The sequence below is a fragment of the Mytilus edulis genome, chromosome 5, assembly GCF_963676685.1.
Source record: "Mytilus edulis chromosome 5, xbMytEdul2.2, whole genome shotgun sequence".
NCBI lineage: Eukaryota > Metazoa > Mollusca > Bivalvia > Mytilida > Mytilidae > Mytilus > Mytilus edulis.
Genome location: NC_092348.1, coordinates 577,657 through 593,589, shown reverse-complemented (window position 1 = coordinate 593,589; position 15,933 = coordinate 577,657). Strand labels below are relative to the sequence as shown.

The following is a 15,933-nucleotide window of genomic DNA, read 5'->3' as shown; positions in this document are numbered from 1 at the left end:
TTTCAATGGAAATTAATTTCTACACAATGTACATTGTGAAACATGCTACATATGTTAAATTTCAAGCTTTTTCATGAAACTGTGTCTTCCATCCTCTCTATATACTAAATAATATTGAACTGAACAAAAATTATTGATAAAGCATGATGCATTTCTTTGTTTGCTAAGGATATATATATATAATATGTATGTAAAATTATATATTCAATATAAATATAATTTCAAACAATAAGAATGATAAATTTCATTTTTAAACCTATATTTTAACTCAAATTATTCATAATGCATATATATATGAAACTGTATGTGTATAATAACAATCAAGATTCAAATAAACCAGTGAACTAAATAAGGAAAGCATGCAACTACATAAACAGATTCACATATTGCACAACCATTTATATATAAAGGTCATGTTTTCATTCAAAGTTTATTTCATTCCTTTTTTTACCTCCACAAAATGTTGTAGGAACTGAAACTATATCACAGTATATCTGTAATTATTAGGTAGAACTGAAACTATATCACGATATATCTGTAATTATTAGGTAGAACTGAAACTATATCACGATATATCTGTAATTATTAGGTAAACTGAAACTATATCACGATATATCTGTAATTATTAGGTAAACAGACTCTTTTATATCAGTAAACATGCAAGGCCGTTAGTTTTCTCATTTGAATTGTTTTACATTGTCATATTGAGGTCTTTTATAGCTGACTATGTGGTATGGGCTTTGCTCATTGTTGAAGGCTGTACAGTGACCTATAGTTCTTAATTTCTGTATCATTTGGTCTCTTGTGGACAGTTGTCTCATTGGCAATCATACCACATCTTCTTTTTATATATATATAGTGACCATTCTTGTATATTTCTCAAGAATTAAGAGAATCAAATTTTGAACCATAACAAAGATTCCGAATTATCTTAAATATGACTATAAGAAGATGTGGTATGACTGTCAATGAGACAATTCTCCATTAGAGACCATAAAAGTACAAAAGAAGATATGGTATGACTGTCAATGAGACAATTCTCCATTAGAGACCATAAAAGTACAAAAGAAGATGTGGTATGACTGTCAATGAGACAATTCTCCATTAGAGACCATAAAAGTACAAAAGAAGATATGGTATGACTGTCAATGAGACAATTCTCCATTAAAGACCATAAAAGTACAAAAGAAGATGTGGTATGACTGTCAATGAGACAATTCTCCATTAGAGACCATAAAAGTACAAAAGAAGATGTGGTATGACTGTCAATGAGACAATTCTCCATTAGAGACCATAAAAGTACAAAAGAAGATGTGGTATGACTGTCAATGAGACAATTCTCCATTAGAGACCATAAAAGTACAAAAGAAGATGTGGTATGACTGTCAATGAGACAATTCTCTATTAGAGACCATAAAAGTACAAAAGGCCTTTTGGCATTGTTATAGTTTTTTAAGGAATGAACATATATTAATATCCCTCATTGTGACATAATGTTAAATTCTTATCTGCCAGATTTAGAAAAGGAACGAGTACACACCTTCAAGGCTGGTTGTGCTCTTTCCTTTTACAAAAATAATATTGGTGCTACTTTAAGAAAAAACAATGATTACAACACAAAAACACACAACAGATATAACGAAATCAAGTATATATTAAATACTAATTCTAAATGTATACGACAGATTTATTCCAAATAAAAGGGTTAAACACTTCCTCTAAATACTAAAGAATACACATGAAAACACACAAACAAGTATTTTACAGCATGTGACACTTAGAAGATGGTCTCTCCAATGAGATTATTGTTTACCACTTTATACAAGAAACAAGTTAATATAATGTTAAAAGGCACTAGCCCATCGAGTTCAGCTTTTTTGTTTTGTTTGATCAGGGAAGCAGGAAGGGGTCTGTACTGCCTAATGACATGTTAACTAATACTTTAACCCTATAAAAGCAATCACTTCTATAATACGAAAAAAACACATTGTCTAAACTGAAAATATATTTTTATTATAAAGTAAACACATCTTATAAATAAACACTGAATCCTGTTTGCCAAAATATGAAATAATATTGTATAAGATGTATTTAATGTATAATAAATTATTGTTCACACAAAAATATTTTCTAAACAGAGTTATATACCTGACATTTTGATCTGCATTCCTTTTGTTTTAATAATATATATAAAAAAATTAGTAAATAATCAATATTGATATATAAAAGTGATATGAGAAAAATAATAAATGGGGAATGAGTCCATTGGACACAAAGGATGCCATGGACTGCATTTAACATTGTAAAGGGACATAACTCAAGAACTGTAAAAGTGACACTGCCAAAATTTGTACCTGAGATCTGTGTTCTGTGTTCTGTGTTAATAAACATTGTTAATTGTTAATAAGTTTCATAGCATTTAGTCGAGGCAAACTTTAGTTAGAAGGAAAACGAAAAATTCAGCAATTTTTCAATTTGTAAAAGGACATAACTCTAGAACTGTAAAAAGATGTGTCATCAAAATTAGAAAATGATCTGTGTTATGTGGTAATTAGGATTGTGTTTATGTTTCATAACATTTAGGTCGAGCAAACTAAAGTTAGAGAACAGAAACAAATATCTCAGCATTTTTTTCAAAAGGGGTAAAACTCTGGAACAGTAAAAGTGACGCCACAAAATTTCAATTTTGATCTGTGTTTTTTTGGTAATAATTGTGCATAAGTTTTATAACATTTGGTTGATGCAAACTCAGTTAGAGAACAAATGAAAATTATAACAATTTTTCCATTTGTTAAGGAGCATAACTCTAGAACTGTAAAAGTGACACCACCAAAATTCAAACTTGATCTGTGTTTTGTAGTAGTAAGCATTGTGGATAAGTTTCATAACATTTGGTTGAGGCAAACTAAAGTTAGAGAATAGAAATCTTTTTTGGGACATACATACATACATACAAATGGACAAGGGTAAAATAATATAAATGCCCCCACTGCTACAACTGGGGCATAAAAAAGCATATTAACTATTTATTTTGTTTTTTTTTAACCAAGGGATATGACTTTTGAGTTAATGATTTTTCAGTTCACATCCAAATAAATACTTCAATGATCAGAAGTTTATGTTGCCCTAGCTTACAAATTTTTTTTTTGTATACTATATAAAGTGAGAAAATTTCAATACAACAATTTGTGAGTTCATACAGTGAAGTTATGAAATAAATAATACTTAAAAGAAAAATCTAATTTGGTTGATGGATCAAAGATGAGATTAAATGATTTGTTCAGTAGAAAAGTTTCATTTCATGACTGTCTGTCGTAGTACTTACTTTGTGCCTTGGTTGTTAGATAGATCTGATCCATCTGTAGCTGCCGTGGCGATCAACACCACCTCAAATGATTTATGTTTATCTAATTCCTCTGACACAGCATTCACTTCTGATACCATTGGTAGAATTTCTAATACTTGTTCTTGGGCAATTTGCTGATCTGAAGAAAAATCAAAGCACTCTTAGTGCTAAAAGACACTTGATACCAAACTCAACAGTTATGAAGCATTTAACACCAGTTTCCTTATTAGTGCAGACAATAAAACATTATAAGACAGTTAAACACACTTGTTGTCAATTAAAAGAAACCTCTTGACCTTCAAAATACTTTTCTGAGCATATTCCATTATAACTTGTATGTAAACTAAGGACAGTACTGCTGACAAGCACAAAGCTTTTAACCTCATGAGCATTTTCTAGTTCTGAGCAAATTCCTAAATAATATATAAACCAACCTTTGGACAGTCCAGCTGATCCAGTAGCAAATCCTTTAACCTGAGCAATTTCCTTCTGAGCAAACTCCCAAGTGATTTCTGCTGGCAGATCGTCTCCAGCTTCACTCTTCTTCATTGGATTGATGAACACATACATATGATTAGAACCTGTGGTAAAACATTGGATTGATGAACACGTATATATGAATAGAACCTGTGGTAAAACATTGGATTGATGAACACATACATATGATTAGAACCTGTGGTAAAACATTGGGATGATGAACACATACATATGATTAGAACCTGTGGTAAAACATAGGGATAATGAACACATACATATGATTAGAACCTGTGGTAAAACATTGGATTGATGAACACGTATATATGAATAGAACCTGTGGTAAAACATTGGATTGATGAACACATACATATGATTAGAACCTGTGGTAAAACATTGGGATGATGAACACATACATATGATTAGAACCTGTGGTAAAACATAGGGATAATGAACACATACATATGATTAGAACCTGTGGTAAAACATTGGATTGATGAACACGTATATATGAATAGAACCTGTGGTAAAACATTGGATTGATGAACACATACATATGATTAGAACCTGTGGTAAAACATTGGATTGATGAACACATACATATGATTAGAACCTGTGGTAAAACATTGGATTGATGAACACATACATATGATTAGAACCTGTGGTAAAACATTGGATTGATGAACACGTATATATGAATAGAACCTGTGGTAAAACATTGGATTGATGAACACATACATATGATTAGAACCTGTGGTAAAACATTGGATTGATGAACACATACATATGATTAGAACCTGAAGAAAAATATCAATTTCTTATCATTATTACACTGTAAATGCAGAATTTTTGTGTGATGTTTTTGCTTAAATAGAAACACAGGATATTCCTAAAATCCTGTATATTTTTGTTATACACTATTTTCAGTTTTTATTTTCATGTCACCAGATTTTGTTATCCCAACCAGACCTTGTTTATTAAAATGCAAACAGTTATCTCCCCTGAAACTATAAACTCCTTGGCATCTTTAGCACCTATGATATAGAAGATCCCATATTGATGTAATGTGTATGTATCCTGCTTTTTACAAGACCAACAGGTACAGTTAAATGTTTCATATCAGCAAACCTCATAAGAAATTAGTCAACTAGATTTGGCATATTCTTACTCTGAGTCAAAAAACAAACTCCTACTCATAGATTCATGTTTAATAGAGAATCAGCAATACAAGTTAAGTCAAGGATCAAACACATTTAATGCTTACATGAATCAGGTAATTTGCGATGGAATATGTAGTTTACATACTATATAAAAGAGGGACGAAAGATACCAAAGGGACAGTTTGTTTTATAAACTATAAGCTTTATAGCAAAAAAAAAAATTATGTTGGAAATCATATCAGTACCAAAGCACTAGCAACAAGATACATGTCTTCACAACATAGATTTCTCTTGCCTCTTTGTGGTTTATCTCATTTTTAGACCCTGCATACTTACCAAACAGAACTCTGTCTTTATGACATAAAACTTTTTTGCCCTGTAGTGGTATACCATTGACCTTAGTTTTTGAGCCTGTACCAGCCACTGATTCTACTTCCACAGTTCCGTTACTGTTATATATCACAGAATGCTGCTTTTGAATACTGGAATAAAAATCAAATACTTTGAGGGTAACAGTATCAATTGATTAGTTATTAAACTCATAGATGCGATAACCTTGCCTAGAGAGAAATTTGTGAAATAAGTTTCATTAATTGTTAGAATATGTACTATGTTTTATTTGTAAACAAAATAATCATTATAAAGTCATTGTAAAAAAAAGTTGTAAAATGGGTTAAACAATTTAACACTGTTATTTATTTTTTTTTATAATTTTCATGATTTATGACAATCCTGAATATATATGGATGAAATATTTGCCACTGGACATCAAGCAAACAAAAAAAGAAAATACACAAAAATAATAATCTTGGCTTTTAATTGTTATGTCTGTGATAAACTCTTACTTAAATGCCCAGCAAATAATAGATAATAAGAGTTACACAACACACATGATACAACTTCAGAAGCTGCTTTGAAATAACACAGAAAATAACTCAATAGTGGGACAAAACAAAAACTATAACCTTTGACACTTACATTAATTCACTAGGACATTAATGGGTACAGGCTTAATAAAGGGGAAATAACCTATGACCTTTGACACTAACCTTAAACCACTAAGACATATACTAGGTACAGGTTTAGCATCTTTTCGTCCTATTGTAGTCTCTTTCTGAGACAGGAAATGACATATGACCCCAGATAACATAGGATCCTCATTTAGATTGATCAGATGTGGTTCTTTAGCCTTCCTAGCAGCTGAATTGTCTGTGATGTTCTCTGTCTCCGTTCTTGCTGCTGCTAGCTGGAATCATAACAATAATAATTTGTAATAGTTTTAATTCATTTTTGATTTCATAAGGAATATAATTGTGAAACATTAGAAAATACCAGATTAGGACTTTGACAACCAATTGCTAACATGCTTTCTTCCCATGAGGAAGGTGTACATATTTTCCAAAAGTAAGGCTGTATATAATAACAAAAATATAGTGAATGTGACTTTTTATTGAATTTACCTGAGCAATACCACAGTTGCCACATGTGAAGAAACTGACCACTATACTACTTTTATATGGTTTGTTTTGCTCAATTCCTAGTTTTGTGTGTAGTATTTTGTGATTTGTTTTCATTAATTGATTTCTTTTTTGTTTTTTCATAAACCTGGGTTTTTCATTATTCACTTGGAATTTTCGCCCACCCTCCTCCCTAGTGAACATGTGTTGTACTAACCTGTTCCTCCCAGCTCTGAGTATTTTGTGCTATCATTTCCTGGTTAGCAAATAACTGTGCTCGGATTTCTTCTTCCATTTGTTTTCTCATTTTTTCAACTTCTTTAAAATAAAGATTCTAATATGAATGTAGACATGCGTGAAGTTAATTACAAAGTGCAATGCTAGTTGTACATAAAACCTGCTGGAAATCAAAATATCTTTTTTTTCTGGAAGTTGTTTTCAATTAAAAATCTCCAAAAAGAAATATATACGTATTTGTAAACCCTAAATGTCACACATTAGGAAGTTAAATAAATAGTTCCATTAAATTAAATTGCTACCTTTTCCAAACATCTGGAATGCGTAAATACTTCATTAAGACAGTAGCATTAGAACATAAAGAATTAAATTAAGATTGATCGATTGTTGGTTGCTTAAAGTCCAGTGGCAAATCTTTCATGCATATTCAGGACGATGAAAATCAAGGTCACATTGTTATTCTTACCCTCAGGTGTCATCCCCATATCATGTCCAATAAGACCACCTCCTTCCATGGACTTCTTCAATCTCTCATTCTCTTCCTGAAAATAATTTGTTCATTCATTTATTGTATGTTGACAATCACCTTTGTTTTACTATAAAATGGTGCTACATGATACATTGAGAATGGATATGGGGAAAATGTCAAAGAGACAACCAGACCAAAGAACAGATTACAACCATAGGCCAAAAATGGGTCACCAATGCAGCGAGAAAATCCCACATCCAGAGGTAGGCCTCAGCTGGCCCCTAAATAAAACAATAGATTATTCTAAAAACAAATCAAGAATTACCACATTGCCAGCTTTCTTTATGTAGGCAATAAGTTATGAACCCCATTTTCTATTTTGGAAATAGAATGAACAGTTACACATTCAATTTCTTCAATAAAATTACTAACAATTTTCCTATTAAAGACCCTAGGTAACATAATTAAGACTTTGCCAGAGAAAGTATATTATTTCTTCTAATATCAATACCACACCATTAATCATCAGCTCTGTACTCAAACTAAAGCAATATTAACTTTACCTTAAGTTCCCTGATGAGTTTATCCATAGGATTTTCATTTATAACAGCTTTGTTTTTAATCTTTTTCGCTCGGTCAGCATATCGTAACGTAGAAAGTGTTTCATCATAATTAATATCAGCAGGTGATAACGCAGCTATCATTATTGTTTTACTGAAATATAAAATTAACAGTTTAATACATTAAACTAAACCTACATTGCTATCAACAAGAAAAATAACAAAAATACCTAACTCTACAGTGGAAAAATCAAAACAGAAAGTTCGTAGTCAAATGGCAATATCAAATGCTCAAACATCAAACATATAGATAACAACTAGCTGTCATATTTCTGACTTGGTACAGGCATTTTCTTATGTAGAAAATGGTGGATTAAACCTAGTTTTATAGTATTACTATGCTTAACCTTTGAATGACAGTCACATAAAATTTCAATTTATCAGCCCTTACAGTCCTTCATATTAATAATACTTATATTTTGACATTAAAAAATGTCATATATTCTGTAACTGCTTGATAGGAAAACCAACTGATACATTAGTCTGGGAAACATTGTCTATCAAATGGTGAACATTTTATATATTTTGTTAGTTAAAATGAAATTATCTCCCTTTTACTAAGAAATTAGGATTTTAGATTATCTTCCCTTACCTATTACCACCTAAGGCATTCTGTAAAAGTTTGGTTAATACTGAATCTCTATAAGGAACTACTATTTTCTTCTTTGTCCCCATTGATAAGTCTGCTAAAGCCTAAAATAAAGTCATCAAATAATTAATAATAGATACAATAGATACATCATAACTGACTAAAATATACAAAACATATCTAGATATTGTATTTAAGAAATAATTCTTTAATGTCATGCTCTATGCTCATTTTAACATAGATTGGCATTAAATTTGTCAATATTTTACACTGAGCGTTAGCTTAACGCCTGCCCATGTTAAAATGAGCATAGAACATTACAGAATTATTTCTATTCAAATATGACACATACATATTTTTATAGTTCGAAGCATACAAAAATACCGTAGAAATATTTGGCTGTTCCTGTTTCCTCCTCCTCATGAATTATGTACATTTAATTTTAATATTTAAAATAAGTTCAAAAACTGGTATCAAGGAAAATATATGATGTTTTGAAAACAATATTTTATTTACTGCGGAAAAAGGAAAACAACAAGAATATAAACAGTTAGTTTGTGTGTGTGTGTCAAACATATTTTGAGCTGATTAGGACACAGATTTGTTTTCACAGCGAAATAAGGACTTCATATCAGAATTTGGTTTTGAATTTTCCTGTCTTGAGTTAAGTATTTTAGTGATTTTACTTTTCACTCAATTGGGAACAGTTTATGAAGTTTTGTGAACAAAATGTATTAATATAATTTTATACAACATTGAGTTTACAGAGTGTTTTAACAAGTAACCGTCAAAAGATTCTATCACAATTATTTCTTTTTGAAGTTTGTAGTCTTTCTTTGACATAATTTAACTTGACTATTTTCAACCCCTAGCTACATATTCTATACCATGACTCTAAAATTGAGAATGGAAATGGGGAATGTGCCAAAGAGACAACAACCCGACCATAGAGCAGACAACAGCAGAAGCTATCCCTTTATAACATTTTGGAATTATATGTGTAGCATTAGTTTGTGTGTTGTCTCTATTACTTAGTCATTTTTGAATGATATTGGAATTTATTACATACAGAGATAACATTTCCTAACGCTGAAAGTGATTTGTTGATATTAGCCCCCTCCTTCAGTCTGTCCCCCACTGCACCAGTACTATCAGCTCTCTCAGATCCTAAAATATAATTAAATGAATGTTTAATGTTTCTGTTATAAATAATTTGTAAATTACTGTTTTTATATAAGCAAAACAATGTAGTTTCACTGTCAACGATGTTTTCTCATCTTAGGCAGCAACCATTTGATTTTCTGGGGGGGGGGGGGGCTATGGGTTTTTTTGGAAAAAAAAGTTTGTTTCCAGTTTTTGGAGAAAAAAATAATTTGTTTTTGATTCTGAGAAAAAAAATTGTTTGTTTCACCCTCAGCTGCCACTTTATGTAATACTAAAATTGAAAGAAAAAAATTGTTTCCGACTTGTCGCGAAAAAAAAAAATGATTTTCACCGCAGGCGAAAAAAAAAATTTGTCCAGAAAAAAAAAACATAGCCCCCCCCCAGAAAATCAAATGGTTGCGGCCTTATCACAACCAACAAGTTTCATTGCACCATTAGTTATTGGAAGATTTAGTTTTATTGTTATCAAAACAGGAAAACAAATTAAGATCCTTCAATATCAGCCAACAATAACAAGATATAATGTTTCTTTATATTTTTAGTAATGTGAAGGTTCTGAGAGCATAACTACAAATATGTTTTTCTTGTAAAAATCTGTAATCAGTCTTATGTTAGATTTATCAATGTCTTATAAACATGATGACCTTGATGATGTGCTACATCAAAAAATGTCAGCAGAAGTCTTGTTATCTACTCTTTGGTTGGGTTGTTGTCTCTTTGACACATTCCTCATTTACATTCTCAATTTTATTTCATTTTTTATGCAATGATTTGATTTTTGGTGTTTAACGCCACTTTTAAGCACCTAATTTAGGCTATTTTATGGCGGTCAGTTTTCATTGGTGGAGGAAGCCTAAGTGCCTGGAGAAAAAATTGGTGTAAGTAGAAGATAAGTGTGGCTCTTTGAGGTTTTTGTATTGTATAGTTGCTTGTATCCTGATTTTTACCCAATATTTTTTATTAGGTTGTACCTGCTAAATCAACAAGGTTCATCACACTACTTTTCTTTGTTTCTGATCCTGAATCTGAATCTTTGATGATCTGGTCAAAGGTTATAGTTACAACAGTGTGGGCTCTACTGCTGGTGGCATTCATATTGGTAGATGCCACAGTTCTACTGGCAGTACCTAGAATACAATATATTTATAAATAATGTTACTTAGAAGTAGTTATAACTGCTGGTGGCATTCATATTGGTAGATGCCACAGTTCTACTGGCAGTACCTAGAATACAATATATATATAAATAATGTTACTTAGAAGTAGTTATAACTGCTGGTGGCATTTATATTAGTAGATGCCACAGTTCTACTGGCAGTACCTAGAATACAATATATTTATAAATAATGTTACTTAGAAGTAGTTATAACTGCTGGTGGCATTTATATTAGTAGATGCCACAGTTCTACTGGCAGTACCTAGAATACAATATATATATAAATAATGTTACTTAGAAGTAGTTATAACTGCTGGTGGCATTTATATTAGTAGATGCCACAGTTCTACTGGCAGTACCTAGAATACAATATATTTATAAATAATGTTACATAGAAGTAGTTATAACTGCTGGTGGCATTTATATTAGTAGATGCCACAATTCTACTGGCAGTATCTAGAGTAGAAAACAATGTTATCAAGTTACTTCATTGCAGTCATTTGATTTTGATTTTTGGTGTTTTAACACAACTTTAAAGCACTGCTATTGAGCTATTTTGTGGCGCCCTTTTTATTGGTGGAGGAAGTTGGAGTGCTCTGAGAAAAACCACAACCTTTGATAGGAAAACTGACAATCCTAGTCAATTAAGATTGGAGCAGAGTGCACCAGCACAAGAGTGGTTTGAACTCACAACCTCAGTGTTGACTGGCTAGTGATTACAGTGGTAACTACTTAGAACACTCGGCCACAAAAGCCCTGCCCTACTCATGAAATTCATAATTGTTGACATAAAATTTTTTGTGGCAGATTTTCTTAAAAAATAGTCTCTAATCTTTCAGTGTGGGTTATTAATAAAGTTGTCAAATAACTAGATTACAATTTTCACATTTATTGATCCCTAAGTACTAGTCCTATAAGAGGACTATAAAATTAACTTTAAATGTTAAAGATTTCTCATTTTCATGCATTTCTGTATTACTGATGAGTTTTATTAGTTTTTTACCATTTCAATTGTGTGGTTTAAGAGTATGGACTATACAATTGTGTGGTTTAAGAGTATGGACTATACAATTGTGTGGTTTAAGAGTATGGACTATACACTTCAGGTTTTGGTCATATTGAAGGCTGAACAGTGACCTATAAATGCTTTAATCCAAATCAATTTGGCACAATGTTTTATAGTTGACTCATTGGCAAACATACCACAATCCCTTATTTTGCATTCATAATAAATGAAGTATATGTTAATATTATTAATTTCGTATATTTTAACAAATTTGATTCGTTCGTTTAGGGATAGTCACATGTTAAACTATATTTTCGAAGGTAGAGAGAAAACAGCGGATAGCAAAAAGCATATTGACCGGCAAAAAGCATATTGCACGGTTATTTTTAGAATATCTAAAATCCGATATACTTTGTGACGTCATGTAATGAATTTCAGGATATTGTTTAACGTTTTGAAACAAATGATTTCTGTGATCGCCATGATTATTTGACGAAAAAAAATCTTCAAATACATAAGATGATAAAAAAGAGTAAATGAAATAACAACTGATATGTTGTCATTGTCAAGGAGACAATGTAATATCTATGAAGTTCCAAAAAAACTAAATGACGATTTTGATACAAACATGGTCGGAAGTTAATAATATAACAAATATAACCTTTGTATGAGGTCAATACAGGATATATCGACCTCGGACTTCGTCCTCAGTCAATATACTTCTTTCAGGTCAATATATCCTTGTATCGACCTCATACAAAGGCTATATTTGTATAATATAATCAAAGTAACCATAACAGTTTCAACTTGACTCAACCTGCAATTTTTTACCAAATTACCTTGTTCCATTCTTTTTTCAATTTCCTTGTAACTCCCCACAGGGACCTTTTTTAAATTTTCTACATAAAAGTATCCCAGTTTAGGATTCTGTCTGACTTGGAGGCCACCTTTGGGGTTATCTTTAGACAGGAGATCTCTAACTTGTTCATTGTATATTTCCAACATGGAAAATGTTACTTCAAATCTCTGAAAAAGAAAATACATTTAAGATTAGTTGACATGCCCAATTCCGTAGATGTTAAAATCATAATCAAAATCTCATTCATGAACACATTATTCTTTCTCAGGTCTGACGTCTTTGCTCTAAGATTACTTAATGTTACATTCAGAGTTTTTATTCCCTACTTTTCTTAGCTTTGGGACAAGAGCTAGAAAATTGTACAGAATCCTGTCTTTTGAAGGTGTATCCGGTATATGTTTATCTCTGAAGATCGTTCTGATTTTGACTTGTGTATGTTGTTGTTGGGTAATGCATTATAGACATATGCCCACATCTCCATTTGTTTCTATTGTGTAGTTTATATTGAATAACTACTTCCAGAAAGACAATTTTTCTTTATTTACCAATTCTGGTTATGTATATTTAGAAAAAAACATATTACAGTGTAACTGAAATGTCAATGAATACAAATGAATTGCTAATAACAATACATGTTTATAAGGTCTTATCTTTTTTTATTTTCTACAATTTCTTGTGAAAGGTCTACTATTGTTGTACACCTTCTACTGATAGTCAAAAGATGCAGCACTACAACAAAAGCACTGTAAAAACTGATAAACTAATAATATTTCCCAGTAATGAGCATTTTCATTTGTTTTTTATTGTCTCCTGCAAATTTCTGTTTATTCCCATCTTCTCCAATGGAATGTTTATTTTGACAACTATTGTCTCTTGACAAATGTAGATCTATATCTATTTCCTTATATAAACATATTTCAAAGAATATTGATTTTGGTGAGATTTTTATTTCTTCAGAATATAAATTATACAAACCCTATTAGCATCACTATTGTTTTCTACGGTTTGGAATAATTCATCACAAGTTATTGGTACAATTCCCCTGAAATATAAAATGTTAATGAAGGCAGACAGAATATTTTATTATAGAGTCACATACCAAATATATAAAACAATATCATACATCATAATACAAGTAACAAGAATGTGTCCATAGTACATGGATGCCCCTTGCACTATCACTTTCTATGTTCAATGGACCATGAAACTGGGATAAAATTTATCTTATTTAGCATTAAAATTATAAAGATCATATCATAGGGAACATGTGTACAAAGTTTAAAGTTGATTAGACTTCAACTTCATCAAAAACTACCTTGACCAAAAAATTTAACATGAGGTGGGACTGGCGGATGAACGAAAGGATGGACAAACAGACGAACAAACGGATGCACAGACCAGAAAACATAATGCCCCTCTACTATCGTAGGTGGGGCAAAAAAATAAATAAACAGCTGCGCCATGAGCGCATGATACGCCCGACGTCTTGTGTGGAAGTTTTATGCAATAATCATAAATAGTTTCTGAGAACGTTTTAAGCAATTACCATTTATTGCTTTTGAGACAAGGCTGGACATGTGAAACCCCCCCACCCTGTTTTTTTTTTACAAATATCACTAAAATAAAATTTTGAATCAAACCAAAAAGTATACAGATCTTTAGATTAATATAAAAAAGAAGTATGTACAGTTTCAAGCAATAATCATAAATTGTTTTTGAGATACGGCGCGACATGTAAAAAAAACCCTCCCCTTTTTTACAAAATACTCAATAACTCAAAAATAAAATTTTGAGTCATCACCAAAAAGTATACAGATCTTTAGATTAATATAAAAAAGAAGTTTGTAAAGTTTTAAGCAATAATCATAAATCGTTTTTGAGATACGGCACGACATGTAAAAACCCCCTCCCCCTTTTTTACAAAATACTCAATAACTCAAAAATGAAATTTTGAATCATCACCAAAAAGTATACAGATCTTTAGATTAATATAACAAAGAAGTGTGTAAAGTTTTAAGCAATAATCATAAATCGTTTTTGAGATACGGCGCCACATGTAAAAAACCCTCCCCCTTTTTTACAAAATACTCATTAACTCAAAAATGAAATTTTAAATCATCACCAAAAAGTATAGAGATATTAAGATTAATATGACTAAGAAGTGTGTAAAGTTTTAAGCAATAATCAAGAATCGTTTTTGAGATACAGTGCGACATGTGAAAAAAAAACACACCCCTGTTTTAGTTACAAAGTGCCGTAACTCAAAAAGTTTAAATCTTATTTTCACCAAAAAGTATACAGATCATTTGACCATCATAAAAAACAACTATATTAAGTTTCATGAAATTTAGATAAGTCGTTCTCAAGTTACGGTGCGACATGTTTACGCCGGACAGACAGACGGACGGACGGACGGACACCGGACATTTGTATACCATAATACGTTCCGTCAAAATTTTGACGGGCGTATAAAAAGTGATTTAAATTGAAGCTGAAATATCAGTATCCAATCACAACTGACTGATAAGACACTTTCAATTAAAGATTTATTTTAATCATTCGTTAAGAATGAATACATAATGAAGAGTAATTGTTATACTTAAGGCATCATGATTATGTTGCAGCAATCAATTAGTACATCAAACAGAATATTGAATGGATTTTAAATGATAAGATTTACTATTTAAGGATGTTTCTATTTTTGTAAGCCTTGTTTTAATCTAATCAAACATCTTAGTGACTACAAGGATTGGATAACCCACTTGTCCTGTAAATAGAACGATAACAATAATGGAAAAGAAGGTGCCAATAAAACATATAAATCTAAGTTATTTTGCTACAGCTCATCAAAGTAAATGTTTGCATCAGTTTTAGAGAATCATTCTTTGAACCAAGTTATTTAACCTCTCTGGTAATGGGCAAAGTTTTGTTTACTGTGTGACTAAGTTGAATATTTGCCTATTGTAGCTATGATTTTTATTCTTGTAAAATATCTGTATAATAACTGGAATTGCGATATGTGTTTCAAAACTTAACTGATTCATGTTTCAGAGAGAATATACAAAAAGCTTCTTTAGTTAGGTAGTTGGAAAAGTAAACAGATTTAATATAAATTCAATATAAGACAATATAAATATTTAATTAAACATTAGATTTATTTAATTTCACTTATTCAAAAATTAAATTATGTGATCTAATTCAAACAAAATGGACTTTTGCTAGAAATAAAACACAGCATATGTTTGTTCATGGTTTAAGTGCTTCATACTGTTTATTGACTTGCAATGACAATTTCATTAAAATTCCAAATATCATCTTTATCAAATTTATAACATGTTTTCATTTTTTCAATCATATGTCTAAATGCTAACACAATAAAGTGTACTAGATCAATCA

General features: G+C 31.0%; 1 protein-coding gene across 26 annotated transcripts in view; it reads right to left on the bottom strand.

Annotated features, from left to right (window-relative positions):
- Positions 1–15,933, bottom strand: part of LOC139522719 (kinesin-like protein KIF28) — an 81,306-nt gene that overhangs the window by 29,510 nt on the left and 35,863 nt on the right. For 18 of the 26 annotated variants that reach the window (XM_071316195.1, XM_071316205.1, XM_071316209.1 and 15 more), the window contains exons 8-20: positions 13,513–13,579; positions 12,518–12,704; positions 10,488–10,643; positions 9,422–9,519; positions 8,356–8,456; positions 7,707–7,857; positions 7,141–7,216; positions 6,655–6,755; positions 6,030–6,226; positions 5,317–5,462; positions 3,781–3,927; positions 3,326–3,485; positions 2,149–2,169 (exon numbers count right to left, since the gene is read on the bottom strand). In XM_071316195.1, coding sequence (XP_071172296.1) covers positions 2,149–2,169; positions 3,326–3,485; positions 3,781–3,927; positions 5,317–5,462; positions 6,030–6,226; positions 6,655–6,755; positions 7,141–7,216; positions 7,707–7,857; positions 8,356–8,456; positions 9,422–9,519; positions 10,488–10,643; positions 12,518–12,704; positions 13,513–13,579 — 1,608 coding nt within the window. Of the gene's footprint in view, positions 1–2,148; positions 2,170–2,354; positions 2,376–3,325; positions 3,486–3,780; positions 3,928–5,316; positions 5,463–6,029; positions 6,227–6,654; positions 6,756–7,140; positions 7,217–7,706; positions 7,858–8,355; positions 8,457–9,421; positions 9,520–10,487; positions 10,644–12,517; positions 12,705–13,512; positions 13,580–15,933 lie in introns of all 26 variants that reach the window. The other 8 variants (XM_071316198.1, XM_071316215.1, XM_071316203.1 and 5 more) reach the window with 2 other exon arrangements.